This window comes from Phodopus roborovskii, unplaced genomic scaffold, assembly GCF_943737965.1.
Source record: "Phodopus roborovskii unplaced genomic scaffold, PHOROB, whole genome shotgun sequence".
NCBI lineage: Eukaryota > Metazoa > Chordata > Mammalia > Rodentia > Cricetidae > Phodopus > Phodopus roborovskii.
The window spans coordinates 3,616,713-3,639,605 of NW_026126682.1; the positions used below are offsets into that span (position 1 = coordinate 3,616,713).

The 22,893-nt window shown below is 38.6% G+C and overlaps 1 protein-coding gene across 2 annotated transcripts in view; it reads right to left on the bottom strand.

The window, feature by feature from the left end:
* Elapor2 (endosome-lysosome associated apoptosis and autophagy regulator family member 2) overlaps window positions 1–22,893 on the bottom strand; it is a 158,119-nt gene that overhangs the window by 49,508 nt on the left and 85,718 nt on the right. For both annotated transcript variants that reach the window (XM_051174576.1, XM_051174577.1), the window contains 4 exons: window positions 13,102–13,297; window positions 8,041–8,188; window positions 2,080–2,166; window positions 183–288 (listed from right to left, as the gene is read on the bottom strand). In XM_051174576.1, coding sequence (XP_051030533.1) covers window positions 183–288; window positions 2,080–2,166; window positions 8,041–8,188; window positions 13,102–13,297 — 537 coding nt within the window. The remainder of the gene's footprint in view (window positions 1–182; window positions 289–2,079; window positions 2,167–8,040; window positions 8,189–13,101; window positions 13,298–22,893) is intronic.

The window sequence follows — 22,893 nt, forward strand, 5'->3', positions numbered from 1 at the left end:
AAAAACAAAACCTGATTAATCAATTTGGTGGGTGTAGAACTAAGGTTTTTAGACTTGCATGAGATCTAACATTAATTTGTGTCTTTATTATAAACACTTGTGTCAGTTAAACCAACACTCTAATAAATATTTTAACAAGAAAATTAGACTACTGGCTATTGAGGCTCATAGCTATGAAATACCTTCAATGGTGATATTTTTTACTAGCACGGGCTTGACTGCCTTAGAACCCATAAGGATGCCTGTTGTCCTCCAGTACAAAATATTTGTGCCTGACTTCAGCATTACCTACAGAGAGAAACACAAGACACTCAGATCAGACCAGCTATTTCTAAGCACAGCCAAAACCCTCTTTCAATTCTTTATATAATCACCACTAAAATAGAATTAACAAACTTAAATACACTTAATTCCAGCCTAAACTTATAATGAAGTTGATTTAAAGTTAAAACAGGACAGTTTGACAATCCACAAATATACTAAGGAAAAAACTAAGACTAAACAAAAGATAAAGTTGTTTTTAAACTTCACATTTGTGGGCTCTATCATATAGCATAAATGAATCCGGGCCCAAGCATATTCTTTGACAGTAATGTTATTTTCAAGGTAGATGTATGAGCTGTAAAAATAAGAAACACAGCACAGTGTTTGTCTCTGCCCTGACCTGGATATGGGGTGTGTGCTCCCCAGAGATACCTATGTAAGAAGCCTGGTCCCCAGGTGTGGCAGTTGTGAACTGTTGGGATGTGCTTAGATCACTGAGAACATCGCCTTATGGAGAGGCTAGTGCTGGTCTTGTGCAGTTAGTTCCCACAAGAATGACTGAACTATAATAAATGAGCAAGGCTGGCTCTCCACTGGGTCTCGGCTGCCTGAGTTTTCACCCTTGAACACATTCTGGCCATGTGATGCGATCCTCCCCAGGACAGGGAAGATGTAGGTACTGTGTGTGATCTTAAACCTCCAAAATGGAATTAAATAAGCCTTTTAAATTTAGAAAGTATCCAACTTTGGGTATTTTATTCAGTAATAGAAAATGGGTTACATAGCTTTGTAGCTTTTCAAAACTGCTCTATGAGCCACAGTGTAACAGGAAAAAGAGAAAATGCACTGTTTTTCAGGTAGCTTGATCTAATTCTAACTTGAGAAATTTAATGACACTAACATTTGCTTACTTTGCCACTGGGATATTTTGTACATATAAATCAAACTAATTTTCTAATCAATTTCTTGCTGATGCAGGTAACTGATCCAAAGTTAGGAGGTCTTCGCTTTCTCTTTTAGTACCTTTATTATTCTATGCACCCTAGCAAATGAAGTTCAAGCTGTGCAACAATAAAATCTGCCCTCTTATGCCATCCTGGCAGAGATGGGGATAATGAGTGCATTCACCCTACTTCTCTTGCATTAAGTCAAAAGTGAAGACATGCCTCACTCCAAAAGGACAGTGTCACAAATATCAAGAGAGGTGCTAAAGCAAACCATATGGACATCTAAGATTCAACCATTTAAAGAGATGTGCTGGACAGAAGTAAACTTTACACTGTGTGTCCATAAAGGGCAGAATTTTGACCAAATACGTAGCAAGTAGTTGGCATTCTAAAAGTGGGAAGATTTTACGACAAGAGGTCTAGGCAAGCATAGAGACTGCAAAGGGCCCAAAAAACAAACCTGAAAACTCACTCCTAAAAGCACCACAGAGAACATGAAATGAAGCCAATTCATGATCTTTCCAATGACCAGATACTGGTTTATCACATGTGGTAGGCATATTTGTAAAGGTGCATACTCAACTTAGAAACATTTTCTAACATTCTAAGTTGTTGAGTCCCACTTTAATGGGAAGAAAGCTGAGATGTAAAAGGAATGGCAAAGGATTCTAAGGAAAACAAAAATAATCTGAAACTTAAAATGTGAGTGTGTGAAATGCAAAGCCAATTTCTTTGCTAAATGGAATTTATGCAAAGTAGCAGACCATGTTGTAGTTTTTTATTTTCTTAGAATGAGTACTTAGAAATAGTTGGTAAATGGAAGAAAAGAATGGATTTGGTGTCAACAAAGACACAAAAAGAGACTTACAGAATGAGAGCCCCATTCTCCACTGTCGGTGAGTTTCACCCACTTGTCTGTGCTGGCATCCATCTCCTGGCACTGGTCATTCTGAATCTGTGAGTTAAACACAGGGGCTTGGTGATGCTATGGGAATAGTAGCTTTCAGTCGTTTCTGTTCATAACACACACTGCAAGAACATCCTTCAGCCCAATTAAACTACAAATGAAATAATCTCCGACAAGCAAACACACTAAGACCGCTGGAGGCTACGGTACAACTGCGTGTGAGGGTGTGATTCTGACTAAACCATCTCATTGTTGTAACCAAAATGCCAAGCCATTACAGAGGGTGAGAATAATTATCACTGAAAAGTCATTACTCCACCCAGATTACCCAAATGCCTTAACAATTCCCTTCACCATGAAAATTCAAGTTTAAAAGCAACATCAATTTTATAAAATTTAAGATTTTTCTCTTTTTGAGAAATTCATATATGAGTATATTGTATTTATTTCTGTCCTTTAAGGCCCCTCCAAGACATCCCTAACACTCTGGGATTACTGACCTCTTTTGCATTTATCATTCATATATAAAAATCTATGAAGTCAATAATGCTACTTATATGAATACAATTAAGGATGAATACTTGGAATTGGTCAATCTATTATGGGGTCACACCCTGGAGAAAACTGATTATCTCTCACTCAGTAACCATTGATCACATGAAGATTTCCATTAAGGGGTGCAGACTCATAGACTTGCCCCTTTCCTCATTGGCATGTTGACTAGTGTGGTCATCATTCAGGTCTTATTTAGGCAACCATACTGCTAGGATCTAACTGATACAGCTTCTCTGATAGGTCTAGATGTCACTATCTCACAGCAGGTGTCCTGCAATTTGGGCTCTTAAAATCTTTTTGTCCCCTCCTCTGTAATGTTCCCTAGCTTTAGGAGTGGGAGTTGCATTATATATGTATTAACTGGGATGGACACTCCATTGACACTTATTCTCTGCATTTTCACCAGCTGTGGACCTCTGGTGCAAAAAGAAACTTCTCTGATAAGGAGAGATACATTTATATGCAAATTTCATTGACAGCAGTAAAAAAATTAAATTATCAAATTTGTGTGCCTTGGTTGTTAGTTTCCCAGGATGTAATCTAAATGTGTAGGTAAGTGGTGATGGACAAAATCTAATTCCTAACCTCTATAATGGAGCAAATATTAATCATTTACCACTATAATTAAGATGGTTATTGACAATATTTTTCCCATTAAACATCTTGAACTCTATGGGTGATCCTTCAAAGTGCAGAGAGGTTAGGATACTACTTTTTCAGGTCTACAAAAAGTACAGAGACACCTTAAAGCTGTGCCATCATTCTAGTACAGCAATATAGCCAGCAGCAGGATAGAGGCGGATCTCATTGCATGTACTCATCACCCATCAAAAACTATCTCCCTTTCTTAAACTATTCTTACTGCCTTAACACTTATTTTCCTGTCTATCACAAAACTTAAAGTGTTTTCACTAAGAGAACATTCTAAAGATTGAACTAGAAAATAACTGTATTCTCAATATCAAGATAATATCCAATTAATATTTTGTTTAAGTGTATTTGTGTCCTGGTTTTTCTCTGATCATCACGATCACTGTGACACCAGTGTTAAGCTATTTCATAGACACTACAGGATCTGAATATACCTTTAATGAACAACTAATAGGCAAGGCAATGGCTTTTTTACACATTAAAACAGACATCACATGAATGTAACATTCCCCAACACTCTGATGAAGTGAATTCCATTGCTGGTTTTGAAACTAGTTAAGGTGTAATCATGGATCAATAACTTCTCTTTGTTTCAGCTTCATTATTTTTAAAAGAAATGCTTAAAGTCTCACTCAGTGCTCAAACTCAGTGTTTCAATACTTCAAATTATGCACTGTTCATATGTATTTTTCTCTGTAACCACCTACATCATTATGTTCAAACATTTCCTTTCGAACACCAACTAATAATAACTGTGGAGTGTTGACCTGCTAGGTCAATAAATCATAGTGTATAAGCATGAAACACCAATAAAGGGATCAGCATGAGCTTGCCATCCCCTTAGACTCTAAACCAGACATTCACAGGCTTCTCTGTCGGAAGTAATGAAATGTTACTCCTTAAAAGCACCTTTATTGATGGCCCTCAAGGGACTTGTTGGGAAATACAGAGAAGCTGCCTATTCACGACAAACAGATCCGTGTCTCACTTCCTTATTTTATTTTCTGCAATACTGTTGAAATGTCCCAAGATTCTCACAAGCCTTTTTGCAAACAAGGCATACTTTAAAAAGTAAATCTGTCTAAATGTTGCTTAACATCCTAAAACATCAAAGTAGACCCATACTGGAAGCTCCTCAAAACACCTCATCAAAGAATTCACTTCACAGAGAGAGCAGTGTCAGCCACAAAATCAGACTGACTGCCCAGGAGCACCCAGCTAATAATTAAAGAGTGAAGCCCAGAGCCAAGACTTATACCTTAATGGAGCATAGTTCTTGTCATCAACGTTTTGATCCAGAAACTGAAATTACTGATATAGAAACACTGATCACTAAATCAGTATAAATTTGTTTTAGAATTATTAGTATAGTGTTTCCTTAACATCTGGATCACAGGCTCTTCCACCGCCATTTTAAACCCGGCTCCATACAACGCTCCACGCTGCCACCGGGCCCCACTCTGCCCGCCAGCACCCTGTCGCCCACGGCCAGCCAGCATGGAGGACATGAACCAGTACAGCAACATAGAGGAGTTCGCAGAGGGATCCAAGATCAACGCTAGAAAGAACCAGCAGGATGACGGGTTTTGGAACTGAAAGAACACAAACTGGATGGCAAATTTATAGACCCCAAAAGGGCCAAAGCTTTAAAAGGGCAAAGAACTGCCTAAAAAGGTTTTTGTGGGTGGATTGAGTCCAGACACTTCAGAAGAACAAATTAAGGAATATTTTGGAGCCTTTGGAGAGATAGAGAATATTGAGCTCCCCATGGATACAAAAACAAATGAGAGAAGAGGATTCTGTTTTATTACATACACAGACGAAGAACTAGTAAAGAAACTGTTAGAAAGCAGATACTATGAAATAGGTTCTGGGAAGTGTGAAATCAAAGTTGCACAACCCAAAGAGGTTTACAGATAGCAGCAACAGCAGCAGAAAGGTGGACGAGGTGGAGCCGCTGGTGGTCGAGGTGGTGCCAGGGGGCGTGGACAAGGTCAGGGCCAAAACTGGAACCAAGGATTTAATTAACTATGGAAATTATAATAGTGCCTATGGTGGTGATCAAAACTATAGTGGCTGTGGCGTATATGATTATACTGGGTGTAACTATGGGAACTATGGATATGGACAGGGATATGCAGATTACAGCACTTATGGCAAAGCATCCCAAGGGGGTGGCAATCACCAGAACAATTACCAGACCTACTAAGGAGGACATGGGAGAAAGCAGGGGGTGTAAAGAAAACCATCTTACAGGACAGACATTGAAGACTGCTTGATCTTCTGTTGGACTAAGATGATTATTTTGTAAAAGACTTTCCAGTATACATGACACAGAGTGTCCAACTGTATATAGCTGCCAACTAGTTTCTTTGTTTTTACTTTATCCTTTGCTATCTGTGTATTGACTCAATGTGGATTTGTGTTTATACAAATTTTTATTTGTATGATTCATGTTAAACCTCAAATAAATGCTTCCTTATGTGATTGTTTTTCTGTCAGGTACTACATAGTTCTCTGGAAATGTAACTTTATGAAGAAGCAATAATTAAGGCACAGCTTGTTTTGTAGGGGATATTAATTGGTCCACAGGAAGAAACTAAACTGGTCCTACTGTCAATCCCTTGTTCCTGGACTCTATGTTACATGATGCTCATTCCACACCTTTTGAATAATGTTACCCAGGGTATCTGGAGACTGACACTACAGTCTGATTGGTGAGCTGTATTTTCAGGCTTTCCTTAGAAAGCACCTTGCTGGGTTATGACTGCCTTGCTGACACACTGGTGGTTGAGCATACATGAAGCCCCATCACCACAGAAAATGGAAAGCCTGTTAGCAGCAGAAAGCTTGTTAAATGGCTACCTTTGCTTTGTTCCTCTCTGACAAACCATGCATAATTTACAGATAGCTTTGACTTTAAGAGTTAATGACTCATCTGTTAGAAAAGGTTTAGTTGATCATCATGCTATTGGGTTTTTAGTATCAAAGATAAATGCAAGGGAAGGATGCTGTCAAACACATAGTAAGTGTGTCATCAGATATGTACGAGAGTATCCTGAAGTTTGGATGCAGTGGGGTGAAGTTTTAGGAACGTAAACACTACTGTATCCATCCCACCATAGTGCACGAGCTGAGTAGGTTTCAGCAGTTCTGCATTAAGGAAGTGGGTGGTGGAAAGTCTGCTGGGCAGTTAATTTTTTTTTTTTTTTTTTAGGATTTTAAGTAACACAACCCTGGCATTTTCCATTGAATGCTTGGACTTAGGGGTTTCTGTAGTTCTGCAGATGCTTCTAGGTTTGGGATACATTCAAGTTTATAGAGTACTTGGTTTTAGACCAGTATGAGCTTTTTATACTGATAACCTTTTTTTAAAAATGCCTACAACTTTGTTCTGATAATATCTGTACTTGCTAGGCTATCAGGTTACAATGTATTGGCCTCGTTTTACTATGGCCAAGTACCAGTGTTGACTATTAAAAAGAATTGTTTGTTTCAACTTACAGCCAACACAATAGAAGGGAGACCATTTCCTAATATGTTAGTAGGTACAATATCCAGAATAAGAAATACTGTAAGTTCAAGCTTACAATTAGGTGACAAGTTGACATTGAGATTGTCATTTTTTCCCTGATCTAAATAAATAAATAAAAGCCTTAAAAAATCTGGATCATGGGAGCATTTTTCCCATTGCTGGCAAAACAAATACTGTGCTCAGCGTAAGTCCATCTGAATTCAAGATTTCAAGAATTCAAGTCACTGTCATAATAAATATTACTAGATCAGCTACAGTTTACATTAGTTAAATAGCCTCAGTAGTTATTCTGTTAGTATTTGATTTATGTTTTAGATTCTGTTATTCTATTTAAGCTCATGGTAGACACACCAACTATTTCATTCAATGAGCCCTATCAACAGCACAAAATTCACAGAAATAGGAAATACAGCCATTTTTACTTTTTAAATAACTGTGATTGAACAAATAATTAGCCATCAAGAAAATATTTACTGACTTTCAGAGAAATGTCTTAAGTTAAAAACAAAAAAAATTAATATAATTTTAACATTATAGAAATAATTATGATGACTCAATGTGTACTCTACTTGCTACATAACCGGATGAGGACATGTGTAAAAGATGGCTGTGGTGGCACACACCTCTAACCCCAGTACTGGTAGATCAGAAAAAGGCAGACCCTCAGAGCTGGCTGACCAGCCATTGTAGCTGAATCTGTGAAGTTCACTGTTTCAAAAACCTAAAGTGAGTGAGAGACAAAAACATCCAACATCAACTCCATCCTCCATACATGTACACACATCTTCCTCCACATGCACACACATGTTATAAACAAGTAAACATGGATATCTTCCTACAAACGCACACTGCATAGAAAATAATAGCTTTGGTAGCTAAAAAACTGACTCTTGGAAAAATGATTTGTGATGTACAGTCTAAGCCAAATGGCCACCTGATGAACATAACCAGAGGTGAAACAAGCCAACGTTATTCCACAAGAAAGATCTGAAAAGTAAAGAAACAATATTAATTTGAACAAAAAAGTACCAGGAGGGGGGGGGAATTTCTTTTAACACTGAAAGATCCAGTTAACACCTTCCAAAGAATTAGGAGGCATAAAGTGGAATGGAATGGGAGGTTTACAGACAGTTATATGAGTGTTTCTTAAAAAGCAAATGCTATAAGGTGAAAAGCCTTACAAAGAACTCAAAGAAGATGTTGTTGTCCACATACTGGTACTCAAATGAGACATAGCCTGACTTCTTAAGGTGCACGGCATAGATCAGAGAGACAGTGCAGTCATCACGGTTAGACTCTATATAGTTCCCACGAGGAAGCCAGGAGGAGCTGTGAAAACAGAACCAAATTTCTATGTAAGAGCTCAGAAACCTCTGCCAGTCACAAACCTTTCATTGAAAGTCAGAAGTGGATTCGGTGGACAAAACAAAGCAGATAACATCAGACAAAACTCAAAGGTTGAGTTCCACTATTGAGAACTTTACTTTTTTACTTAATTTAAGTGTTTAATTTTTACTTAAAATAATTACATCATTCCTCCTCTTTCCTTTCCTCCCTCCAACCTTTCCTGTGTCCTCCCATCGCAGACCCTCCCATGTACACCTCCTTATCCCTTCTCAAACTGCCGTCAGAATAATAACAACACCAACAGACATGAAAGGTGGTCATACCCAAAATCTACAGTCAACTAACTACTGCTGAGAGAGGGAGATATAGCCTTCTCCAAGAATAAACCTCCTAATTGGTTATCCAATTCTGAGTAATCAGCTCTGCAATCATACACATACAAGCAACAGTAAATGGACTCAGCAGATTGTATTTATATAGCTGTGTGTGCATATATATATATATATATATATATATGTATACATACATTTATACATATGATAATAACCATAGAAAAAGGTTTATTTTTATAGCAGGTGATATCTTAAATATTTATAAGGCTGTATAAAAATGCCCTTTGTTTACCAAAAACAAAATCACTAATATTAATATTCATAGCCTTGAGTAGAATTACTCTTTCAAATAACATCTGAATTTGACTTATAGACATACACATACATACATACATACATACATACATACATACATACACAGAGAGAGAGAAAGAGAGAGAGAGAGAGAGAGAGAACAGGTCTATGGAAAGAAATAGTGCTATTAAATGCTAAATATTTAGATTAACATAGGAAGCTATATTATTTTTTACCCCATAAACTGTCGAAGAAGTCATGAGATAGAAGCCACACCTTCTCCACCACTTAGTCAATGCTAGATCCCCTAAAGCATCCTAAGAACGTCCTGCTAGCAATGGTTCTTTCAAACAGAACATTGGTGTGCATCCGGATTTACGGAAAAGGATGTAAACGTGCATTGCTGTTCTAAATGTAACAATCCATAAGAAGGTAAAACCTGTCTACACTACAATCATATTCCACACTGTAATCTACAGCCTTCAAAACTTAGGGTTAGCCAAGAAATCCTAACACAAAAATCACCAAGCAGAGCAAGAAGGAAAAAAAAATATGATAAACGACACTTTTTCAAAGTTTAAATTTCTAGTTATCCAACATCTTTAAGACAATTAAAAAGTCACAGACCTGAAGGAGATATCACAAACACATGCATATGTGAATATAATATAGAGCAAATATTTCACAGATATGTACATATAAATTTCATATCCATAATGTATAAAGGACTTCCTGGGCTCAATAGTTAAGTCATCAATATGACCCAATTGATTAAAAAGAAATAAAGAGAATGTAATGCCAGATGGCTGGGGAGAAGCAGAAAACAATTTCCAACTGAAATTCATGTTCAAAAATTATTATATTAAAAACTATATATTGAAAAAGTCTGCTTATCCTGGATTTTTCCTGACGAATAAGCTAGTCCACCTAGAAAAAAAGACGTTGATCTTCAAGCTCACCCAAACAAATAGCTGGTGTCCCATTACATTCTGCAAGTGCCTCACTCTCAGGTACTTCTATGAATGCATAGTGCTGTGCTTTGCCAAATCCACCCTGAAATGAATTGCCAGTTTGAGGAGTGTGAACACTGCTGGCGGCTCTGTCATCGTTAATTTTGGTTGTCAACTTGATTAGATTGAGAAAAGCCTAAACCACCCTTTTGGGTGTGTCTGTGCAAAGTTTATCAGAGACAGTTCAATCATTAGAGTGTTGACATTATAAATGCATAAATGGATTCAAATTCCAAATAGCCTCCTGAGAGGCGACAGAGGCAGGGGAGGTGGTGAATGGTTGGAAGGCAGACCACCCTGGTAGTGTATGGTCACTTGAGGCATGCCCTTGGGGGCTGCATCTTGTCCTGCCTCCTATTTGGTACTGACCTGTTTGGCTTCACTTGCTGTTTGCTGTGAGCCGAACAGCTGTGCTCTCCCATCCCCACCCCCATGAGAAAAATATATCTCGTCTCCTTTGGTTGTTTCTAAGGATCTTTTCAAGAAAGTAATTAACACAGCCTTGATGCAGTATTCAGTCAGGGGGCTGAGACTCTTCATACTTTTCTCACTCAGCATTTATCTCTTCACACATGCCAGCCAGTACCTTCATTTTCTACTATGGTTTGAAGCTGTATGAATCCCTCACCATATGTCAACACTATGCTCTTGGGCCTGGAGAACTAAACTAAATAAATCTCACTGAAAATTCCTCAGTATCAGGTGCTCTAAAAATAGAAATGCATAGACTAAGACAGACAGATACATACACACACACACACACACACACACACACACACAGAGAGAGAGAGAGAGAGAGAGAGAGAGAGAGAGAGAGAGAGAGAGAGAGAGAGTTAGAAAAATCTCATTCTCCAAAGAAGAAAATAAATTATTGCCACTAAGCTGAGAAAAGAGCAGGAGAAGACTGAAGGAAAGAAAGTGAATAAAGAAGGAAGAGGGAGGGGGAAGTGAAGACATGTATTTAATCAGCTCAGGTAATTCCTCAGTGTCTTTCAACAATGATGATTATGCTGGGCTCCTGCTGAAGTATTCTTGTTAGAAGGTAGCCAGAAGCTACCTCTAGTTTAATTTTCCTAAACACAGCCACAATACAGGAAATGTTGCATAGTCAATGTAGAGAACAGAATGGGTACCTCTCAAAAGCAAACACTTCTTTTTTCCTCTAAGACAATTTAACATTTGTCCAGTGCTGTCACATGTAAAGCTAGTGACCACCTAGCAATTAAGCAAAGGACCTTTCAGCCTTAGATCCTTAACCCACTCTCCCAGAAGATAATCAGGGTCTAAATGAAGGTCAAACACTCAAAGGGAAAACTCATGAAATTTCTCTTTAAAAATTAAAAACAGGTTAGTAGAAGAAGCACTGCCCTAAGTTTGGTTATAAATGTAAGATAATGAACTCATTTTTTCTCATAGTTATATTACATTCTACATACGGTATCTATTATATTGTGAGGCTAATTATTTTCTCATTAAAAATTTAGCTATATTCTTTGTCATGAGAGTCCAAAAATACCCATCTTCTGAGCTATCCCCTGAGCCTTAGGTACAGGGCTTGTTTTAGAGTTGTACCAACCAAGTTGGGGCAACCCACCACCAGCTGCTCTCCGAAGTTTGACTGGTTGTGCATTCCTGTAATGGTTCCACAAATGGTCAAAAAGAAGCTCTTGGATGAGGGGTCAGAGTTAACTTTACCTATAGATATAAGCATACCTCTTTAGAATACAGTTAGAAATTGTGCAGGTTTAGGAAAGGTGCAGTAATGAGTTCTCCTCTAGGGGCCATGACCCCACCAGACATGAATAGTTGACTGTTTGCACTGTGAGGCATGAGTTCCCTTCTATTGAGTAGGGCTGGAATCCATTTTGACAGCTGGTGGTAAGATATAAGTGCCACTATTGGATTCTTGAACTATGTTGCCATGCCAGTCATTGTTGTAGTTAATAGGTTCTAAAGCTGGGGAGGTCTATTGAGAAGGGCTGCTTTCCTCTACTGGCAGCTTTCCCAGAACCTTTAGATACTATGAACGCTTGTCTTTGGGGAGGAAGTTTCCAGGTCAGTTCCAATTCAATTCCCCCAAGCCTGAGAGTGTAGTGTTTTCAGCAATAGGACCTTACCTTCAAGTTCTGGAAGGCAACCAAGGGCAATAGTAATAGCCCATATTTGATGACAAGGGGTGGGGGGGTCTCTTGGACTCCTTGACAAGAAACTCAAAGGGTAGTTTCCCATGTCTGGGTGTTTGCTAATCTATGGCTCTTGGAGGAGGCATTATCATACAAGTGATGTAACTTCATTAAATATGCATGTGTGTATTCTCTCTCTCTCTCTCTCTCTCTCTCTCTCTCTCTGTGTGTGTGTGTGTGTGTGTGTGTGTGTGTGTGTGTGTGTGTGTGTGTGTTTTAAGTAACCCTTCAGTATAAGAGCCGGAAGACCAGGACATATGCTGTAAAATAGCATCTTCAATATATGACAAGGAAGCTATAGCTATGAAATCTCAACAATACCTTCACCTAAACAATAACTGTACCATGACAATACCAGTTGACATGACAGTGTGGCTGAGAGAACTCTCACATGGTCCCATTCATAGATAAAGAGCTGTAGGCAATTAATGGCTGCTCAAAAAGGGAGACTCATTCTGAGGGATGAGCCCCCATTAGATTACCCAGTTCCAAACAGTCAGTCATAAACACACACACAGAATAACATTTAGTGAATAATAGTAGCATGTGTATGTGTGTGTATGTATGTATGTATGTATGTATATGTATATGTGTGTGTATATACATAGAGATATATGTCCATAATAATGAAAGTAATTAAAGAAGAAGAGGTCATAAATTTGAGACAGGTTGGGGAGACACAGGAGGAACTAGGGGAAAGAGAAGAGAGTGGGAATTATATAAATAAAAACTCATTTGTCTTTTGGGGTTTTTTTTGGGGGGGGGAGATGGGCGTTCCCAGACAGGATCTGTAGCTTTGGAGCCTGTCCTGGAACTCACTCTGTAAACCAGGCTGGCCTCAAAGTCACAGAAATCTGCCTGCCTCTGCCTCTGCCTCCTGAGTGCTGGGATTAAAGGTGTGTGTCACTACCACCTGGCTAAAACACTCATTTGTTAAATCATCCAAAAATACAATCTTTGGCCTAAGCTTATCTATAACCCTCATCAGTATTACAACTATCCTCAACTTTTTCCAGAAAAGTATGACTACAGCTTTGTCGAGTCTTCAAAGTGCAAAGGTCTGCTTGAGATCTTACTTGTTACAGCCACCTGGCCTGCTGTCAGAAGGGCCCACCACAGTGTCCATGAATGTGGCAACGTTGGAAAATCCTGCTGGCAACTCATCCCATTCATCAAATTTGATGCCACTGCCCAACGAGTAGGTGCCTTCCACACACTTACTGCATACCTGGTTCTTCATTTCTAGATACTCTCCAGAGGCACAGGAGAAAGCTGAAAGGCAGAAGGGACAGCCCATTAGTCACTGGCCTCTCCCATTAACCATCTCTCCTTCATATTGCCATCAGAGATGTTTTTATAACACCCTAAGGAAAGCCTTCCAATGTCCTCATGGACACACTGTGCATTCCACAATCTGCCTCAACCTATTTCATACTACTCACCTTTTGCTCCACACCCTTTCGATCAAAACAAAATGCATATCAGTCCTCTCTTCTGCACTGTAGCTTTTCTTCCCAGATGTTAGACAAATTACCATCCCTATCTGGATAATTTTAGTTCCTATGTAAAAAATGACCATCTTCATGACAAATTCTCCCCACTCATCCCAGACGGTCATCTGTGCCCCCTCCATGGCTGACCAGTTCACTTTCCACAGCTCCTCCAGTAAGGTACTAGAAACTCCTGAAGAGGGGAAGTGCTCATTTTTCTCCACAGGAAAAGGAGTCATTATTTTTGGATCCCTGGTTGTACCTAGCATATGTTAAGTCCAAATGAAATGTTGATCCAGTGAAGAACAAAACAGAAAGGGGAAACAGGAGAATAGTGTAGTAGCTAAACAAGTTATTCCCACTCTGAAGCCCTTTCAACATCTTCCACCTTTATTCTCATATTTACAAGGGCAACCTGGCCATTTACTTCACCCTCATCCATGTGTAATACCAAGTCCGCTGCCTTTTTCAGAGCTAGATTAAGCCAGTAGTTCTGCTAAGGTATTATTCATTCAACAAATGCAAATCAATGTTTCCAAAGTACATGGCCCTGTGTGGGGTGGGATTAGAGCTGAAGCCTAGAGAGGGGCTATCTAATCCCTTAATCAGGACATTAAAGACATAAGTACAAAATAAAATGTCAAATTAACCGATGAAAAGAAATCTCCCAGCCCAGTGAGGCGGCAGGCACATGCCTCTTTTCATACAGTGGAGGACTTAAACAGAAATATAAACAGGATGTCTTTAAAAAAAAACTAATTAAAGAATTAGAGCTCAAACCCACTCATCCACCTACTCATCCACTAAACTAATGGAATGACTCTCTTTAGAAAAGCTTAATAATGTTCTTCAGGGAGCCTGCAATGTTCAAATCAATGTGTTGAGATCGGGAAAACAACAGGGTATCAGCAAAGGACAGGCGGTGAATACTGCACATCAACTATAAGATCAAAATTATCCTGGATATGGGGAAGGAAGATCATCTTGGTACTAGGCCATTACCCAGCCTCTTATTTTTGTGACACTGAACACATTAATCACTTTTGTTTCTGAGACAGCTACCACAGTAGCTGCCTCGAAGGGTTTCGTTAAGAAAATGGAATACAGCACAATAGTGAGCATAACTACCCTGTCACACAACACGTTTACCAGGGGCTACTAGCATCAGTATGACAACAACCAGCAAAGAAACAGTTAGAAAGCATTTCTTTTAGTTTCACTGAGTTGAAGTTCTTCTCTCTCTCTCTCTCTCTCTCTCTCTCTCTCTCTCTCTCTCTCTCTCTCTCTCTCCTTTTCTTTTTTCTTCTTTATTTTAAAAAAATATGTTTGTATTTTACACACTAACCCTATTTTCCCCTCCCCTTCTCTTCTCCCCTCACCTCCCCCCCCATACTCCTCAGATGGGGTAAGGCAAAAAAAGTCTGGCAAACCAAGTTGAGGCAGGACCCAAGCCCTCCTTCCTATATCAAGGGTGGCCAAAGGGTCCTTCCATAGGGAATGAGCTCCAAAAAAGCAGTTCATGCACCTGGCATAGGTCATAATGCCACTGCCAGCCCCCCTCAACAAATCAACCCACATGACTGTCACCAACATTCAGAGGACCTAGTTCAGTCCCATTCAGGTTCTTCAGTAAAAATCAGAATCTAACAATAGTCCCCTAATACAATAACTAATATTATCAACTACAAAGCAGCATTTCAAGTTATCTTGGAAGGCAATTTGGTCTGAAATCAAATATTGATGTTTTAAATTGACAATAATAAAATAACAATTAATAAAGATGTTTTATTTCACCTTATAGTACATAATCCATTATGAAGGGGAATTTAGGGAAGATGGAAGAAAGACCTTTAGCAGAGACCATGAAAGAGTGATGCTTATTGGCTTGCTCTCCATGGTCTTCTCAGTCTGATTCCTTATAGAATCCAGGATCACCAGGCCAGGAATGGACCAGAGAGGGATGAGTTCTTCCACATTGGTCAGTAATTAAGAAAATAGCCCAGAGGCATGCCTACAGCCTGATCTTATGGAAGCAATTCCTCATTTGAGGTTTCCTCTTCCTACATGACTTAGCTTCCTCCAGGCAGACAAAAAACTAAGTAGTCCATCAGGCCTGTAAATTGTTGTGAAGGTACTAAGTATATGGATTTGAGGGTTATGAATAAATTATGCAAATACAGACCCTTTACATTATGAGTATTGATTGTATTTATAATAGACATATGAAATAGGAAGGTATTACGTACATATTCTGGGTAAGGAAACTGAGTCACAGTATATTTAAATAACCTGATTATCCAGGTACCCAATCAACAGACAGCAGAAAGGGAGGGAGACAGAGATATAGACAGAGACAGACTGGAGATAGATAGAGACAGAGACACAGAGACTGAGAGAGAAAGAGAGAAACAGAGAGACAGACAGAAACAGAGACAGAAAGACAGACACCTTCTTGACTAAGGTTGTCCCTGTTTAATAGTAACCTCAATCTGGGCTTTCACAGTTCTTGTTCATAGCTGTGACTGGAAGAGAGATATTTAAAACTCAACCCCCTAAAGTCCAGGCTGAACCAGGAGGCCATGCACTCCTCTCCACTTTTTCTTGGCTCTCTAACTCTGCTTTCCTGACATCTGTTTCTACAGATATATACCTGAAAGGGCTCAAAGAAACAGGTGCAAAGAAACAGATATGGGAAGCACTATGTTAGTGCATCACCAGGTAACAAGGCTATGGGTAGCTTTCTTGACTTTTGAAGTTTCTATTCTGATGTTCCACTGGCAACACCCTATCCTCTTCCTCTTTGTATTTGTCTGCTTCCATGGACCCCATAAGAGTCTCTGTGGGAAATAGAGTGTGATATAAAAAGTCAATACATTACAGTGATCATGCAAGTACAATGTGCCAAGGAACAGTTATTAAATCGAATTGTTTAAATACTGACTATCCTCTCTGATTTATGTCTATCAATAAAGTCCATTTTTAATCTGTTTTACCGCAGAAACTCTTGTTTTTAGTTCTTTCTCCATCTTGAGAAATCATGTTTTAAAAGATTATGGCTATAAATTACATTTATTCATAAACCATTTATTTATGCTATTCTCATTCCAATTATTTCATTACTTAATTAGGTTTTCTGAACAATAAACAGCAATAAGAGTAACCTTAAAAGAATTTTCAATTTGCTTGTTTAGTGAGATGTTGACAAGACAATAAACCCAGGTAACCTTATTACAGACATCACAATAATAAGATTAATTTAAGCAGCAAGTACTTCTTAGTATTTAGCATTTGACAGACAATAATTAGGCAGCAGGAATGTGGTGGCAAATAGGAAGATAGAATTAATTCTGTCTCTATGCTCACAGAGCTGCTATAATAACCTACTCTCCCTCAAAATCAATTACAGTTACATCTCATCTCTCTGTGCTTAAACTCATTATAAAGCTCATCCCATTTGTCAAACTAAGTTAATATCTAAGCATACATAGTTATGTATTTATGGGGAAATGCTAAATCTAGGATCAAGAAGCACTAGTATACCTACTTTTCTTCAATCAATTACTCTCATTTAGTAAAATAAATACTGCCAAAGCCACAGTCATCATTTTCCCTGTACAAGGAGGCCTTTCTGACTGTTAATAATAGTCTCTACTGACTGATAAAGGGCTGAAGCAGGGACATAACAACTAGTTACAGGACTTGGAAGTGCACTTTGCTGGCACCTCTCATTTAACCAATTGATTACTGTCATCCGATAATCAATATTTTAATTGTCTCCCAGGCTTGTAATCATAATTCTCCTCGGCAAATGAAGAAGAGAGAGTGTCTGGGAGAGGATGAGTGACGGTCTCAGCCCAGCATGTTTTGCTTCTCTCTGTCCTTAGAGCCAGCAATGAGGACAGCTCTTCCAAAGTCTCAATTAAGATCTTATCTATGCAATTCCTAAGCAGAGATAAATAATGCTTTCTCCCATACTGCAAACATGAAAGTGAGGTAGGAGGAAGCCAAATCATTACATTGAGACAGGCCATTTTTCATGATGTCACTGTTCACGGGAAGCTGGCTTCCCTAGGCTTTAAGGGAGCACTTGTTCCTTTAACTAGCAACAGCCCACTTATCTTAAGGAGACAGTTTCCTCCAAGGTCAGCTGCAAAGACTACCACTTGCCTATGGTGGTCAATCTAAGACAAGATAAGGATCATGGAAGACAACCTGTCCATACCTGTCCAAATCCAACCTGTAGGATCTCCTAAGAACAAATGTGCAAAAGCATTAACAAGCTTCATTAGTGTTTCACTATAACTGATAATTTACTGATTTACTGATTTTGAGGCATGATTTAATTGTGGAAAAAATGAATCTGCAATACCTAACTGATCATATTCTGTCAAGATGATCACAGAGCTTTTGCGACCTCATGGCTGTCTCAGGTGTAATAACAGAGTCTGAGGGTTCACTTCTGCACCGGCATCCACATTAACATTGGCATGTTCTCCAGCAGCAGCATCTGCATCAGCATCTGCATCTTCTGCATCAGCATCTGCATTAACATCTTCATCATCTGCATCTTCTGCACCAGCATCTGTGTCTTCTGCATCATCAGCATCTGAATCTTTTACATCAGCATCTGTGTCTTCTGCATCATAAGCACTTGCACCTTCTGCATCAGCATCTGTGTCTCCTAGAGCAGCAGCAAATGCATGGCACTACCCACCTCTTTGAGCATCTCTGCAGCTCTCGCAGCAGACTCTAGCCAATAGGATCTATGTCCTGCTTCAGGAGCCGTGACACTTTCAACCATGCATCCAGATTTTACTACAACTGAACCAAGAAAGCCACTTAAAGCAAAAAGGACAGCAGTAGGAAAAGCTTTACTTTGGAACTCAAAAGGTGTGAATTTTACATGTAACATGGCCACAAGGCTACTTGATGCAACATGTACAGTTAGTGTGCAAGCAGAAGCTGCTTAGTTAAATGACCATAACTAGATTCTCAAGGTCAAATCCTTCCAATAATGACATCTAGCTTTCCATTGAGAGTGTAGATCTCACAGCTGAACTATCTAATTTTTTTAGTTGTGAGCTCCTTAGAGAAGAAATAAAAAAATTCAGCTCTTGCTGTATAAAATAAAAGTCAGTCAAGAGATCCACAAAAGATACATTAATAAGACCAATTCTGGCTTTACCTTCTGACTGCCATTCTAATGAATATTTAGTGAAAGTATTGCCTCTGTGATATCTAAAAATTGATTCTCACGGCACACTTCCTTTTGCAAATCCTCATATGGTCATGCCAGGTAGAATCTTGAACCATAAGAAGACTAATCAACCAGGAAAACAGATCAGTGTAAAACCATTGACAATCCAATCCTCATTAAATTATAAGAAAAAAAAAGATTTAATCCTTTCTAAGCTAGGCAACGAACGGTAGCTTTCATCTTTAAAAAAAAAACAATGAAAAATAGAAATGTATTCTCCTGGTGTTCACTGACTTCAGTATTTTATTGGGAAAGGGACAAGTTCCAGATCATTGAGAACAAGATGACCTAAGGTTCATATGAAGAGAAATACAGAAAAGAAGGGAAAGAGGGAGGGAGGGTTAGAAAGATGAAGGGAGGGGAAAGAGAGAGAATAGCAAAGGTTACAGGAAGAAAAAGTTCAGAGTACTTGATGAGTCACCAAAAAAGGCAAAACAGCCTATCTGTGAAATTGTCATTTTTCAACTTCTGTTTATGACCTAATATTTTGGCTCTTTGCACCTTCGAGAGTGCCTGTCATCCTCTATCCTGACATTCTCTCCAACTTTACTGCAGTTCTGAGGTCTGATCCCTTCCCTTCCTTAAGAGATCTTTTATTCTGATAAGTTCCCATAACCACAGCTCCCATCAAACTGTTCTCAACAGTGTTTTACCTCACCTCTCAAGGCTGCCATCCACTCCAGCCTCTCACCTACTACTCATGGGCTCCTGAGTACACTCAAGGTCCCACCTAGATAAGCACATCAGTTGACAGAGTACAATAGTTTTCTAGATCCTTTTTAAGAGTCATGAGAGGATTCCATCTGTCTTCCAACAACTATTATACATTGGGAAAATGAAATTCTAAATGAAGAACTTCTGTATGAAAAAACTCTGCCTATTTTTTTGTGTTATTTGCTAAACTGGGACATTACATTATACATATAAAGCACTGATATGCTAGGCACAAACAGCCAAATTAACTAGGTTCCCTCTATATATGAGGGCATAGCTCAAACATTCTCAAAGTTCTACATGGCAGATTCTACACTTTCTAGAAAATGCATACAAATAAAAATAAAGTCTACCGTGATGTTTAGCCAATTTTATGACCCACAAAGAAATACATCTGAGTCTTCAGATACAATCTTATAAAAATTACATTTTATCTACCTTGTATATCCATTTTACCAAGAGGTAGACATTAGCAGAACACCTACTCTTCAAGGACGGCTGAACAGTGATCGGGGTGCATTGTACCACTTCCCAAAAGGGCAGGACCATGGGGTTGAGAAGATGGTCTCAGTGCTGGGATCTTGTCTTGTATGTACCTGTACAGGTCTTGTGTAAACTGTCATAGTCTCTGTGAGTTCATTTGTGACACAGTCCTTTTGTGTCTGGAAGATAAAATTTTCTTGGAGTTATCAATCACCTTTATCTCTTATAGTCTTTGACTTCAACTTTTCCATATAGATCCCTGAGCCTTAAGGGAAGAGATTTAAGAAAGACAAATCAATCACTTTCTAAAGATAGGCCAACATAAAATGAGCTGTGTGTGTGTGTGTGTGTGTGTGTGTGTGTGTGTGTGTATGTGTGCGCGTGTAAGTGCACACACACACACACACACATTTTTAATTTGGTATTTTTGTCTTACTGATATTCTTTTCATTGTTTATTTGTTTTGATTTTCTTTTTCATTTTTTGTTTTTTTTTCTTTCTTTGAGAAAGAGAACATGCCTGAAGTTGGATGGATAGAGAGATGCAGAGATTTAAGAGGAGTTGAGGAAAATTAAAGGATATGATCAAAATAAATTTTAATAGAAGTTTTAAAAAATGGGAAGAAGATGGTGTAGGAGCTTAACCAAGTGCTGTCAAATCTCAATTCTGACTATAACCTAACTGTATCTCCAGGCTTCCTTTCAGCTCTCCTTCTGTTTAAAGAGTTTTAAAAAGGCACAATAAAGGTGGGTACTTTTCTAGGGGGATTGTTGTGATGATTAAATGAATTTAAGTCATGCATATCTAGCATTTAAATTTGTGTCTGCCATACAACAAAGATAACTTATTCTGAATACTTCAACTATTATTCCTACTAAATCATACTGCATAGTTATGACTCCAGGCAAAAAAAAAGATTACATAGTGCAGCTCATAACCCCTGAGCCTTGGCCATCTTCAGTCAGAGTTCATTGTCCTTGGCATGACACAGGAGAAGACAGTGATATTTACTAGAATCTCTGTCTTGCCCACATTACCCTTGAAAGCTAGCTCTGCATCCCTCACAGAAGATTTAGAAAAATCCAGAGGCATTCCACTCAGCATGTATATATCATCAAGCTGAAATTTTTACAATTCACTTCAGAGGTCCTCAGCAAATTAACATGGGTAGTACCAAATGTATGAAGCTTTGATCCCATTATAGCCCCAAATCAGGATACATGTTTTTCCCACATGAACCAATAAGAGAGTGGCCAAGACTTTGAACTTCAAGTTTACATCTGTTTCACTCGCTTGACTCCACTGAGTGCCTTCCTTCGTTGGTGAGGTCATCCTACATAACACAGCTCCTCTTCATCCCTCTTTTGCAATAGTTTTATTTACTTTCCTTTTGCTGAAAGAAAGTCTCTGAAGACATGACTATTATCACTGTTTCATATCCTCTTGTCAGTAAACTAGAGGAATATTCAAAAAAATGCCTCTTCGCTGAATGAATTAGAGCTCAATAAAAATCGTGGAGAATTTTTCTAAGGGACAAACAAGTTAGTTTCAGAACTGACATTAAGCTAAATACCAGCTGTAAAAGGCCATTATCAAAACACTAGTACAAGAATGTTGTAAGAGAAACATAACAAGAAACTGCATGAAATGCATTAAATCATAGCATAACTAATTTTATGTATAAAGTTTACTGTTTTCAAGTGTGATGTTTTTTCTCTAATATTTTAATGGATATCGGCAAAATGCAATTGCATATATATGTTACTTAAAGCGATTCTGTGATGTACATGTACCAGGTAAAATACTGAATCAAGATAATTAACATATGTCTCACTCCAAATAATTGGTGTTTGTTATTCCTGACTAAATGAAACATTATGCATTTTTGCTAACATGTTCCCATTCTACTATATGCTTCTGTGAGTTCAATTGGTTTAGATTCCAGAAGAATGCAATGTTTCTTTTTCTGCTTCAATAGTGTCCTTCCCATCTCACTGAGTATAATGACTTCCAGGATCATCCACATCCACACCTTTAAAGACATCATTCTATTATGGTATCTCTCTCACTTTTTTTTTTTTTTTTTTTTTTTTTTTTTTGGCTTTCGTCTATTCGCCCCCCCCCAACTCAATCTTCCTAGTCCCACAGGTTCTCCTCTCCTCCCCTTCTCTTTCTCCTAAATCCTCTCCACTCACTGCCACCACCCCCCCCCCATGGCAGGATTCCATGTGACTATTCCAAGTCACTATTCCTAATGACTTGACAGATTTTGATGATTCCTCCCTGTGGAGTAGGGGGGGGGAGGATTGGATAGGAGGGGAGCCTGGGGACATGGGAGGGAGGGAGGGGAAAGAGGGAACTGGGATTGATATGTAAAATAAGAAAAATAATAAATATAAAACAATAAAAAAGATATAATTCTTAACTTTTAAAAGACAGTGTAGATAGTATACATGGTCCATATTTTCTTTTTGTTTTTTTGTTTGTTTTTGAAAAAGGATCTTACTCTGTAGTCTAGGCTGCTCTGGAATGTTTATGTAATTCAGACTGGCTCCAAATCCATGGAAATCTGCCTGCTTCAACCTCCCAACTACTGGTGTCACATATATGAACCACTACACCTGACCCTCCATTCATTTCTTAAAAGACGTCCACATATATGTGTAAGTGTGCATGTTTCTGTGTTTGGTGCATGTGTCTTTATTCATACATGGAAGCCAGAAGGAGACATGAAGTGTCCTCTTTCTGTCTCTGCTTTACTCCTTTGAATAGATGTCTCTCTGAACCTGGGGCTTGTGTTTTCTCAGGTGCTGAAGTCTTTATGCCTCTGCATGTGTTTCATGATACAACTGAATATCTGTTAAGTCCGTTCAGCCTATAGGACTGTTCAAATCTACTTTAATTATTTCTTTTTTGGATAGTCT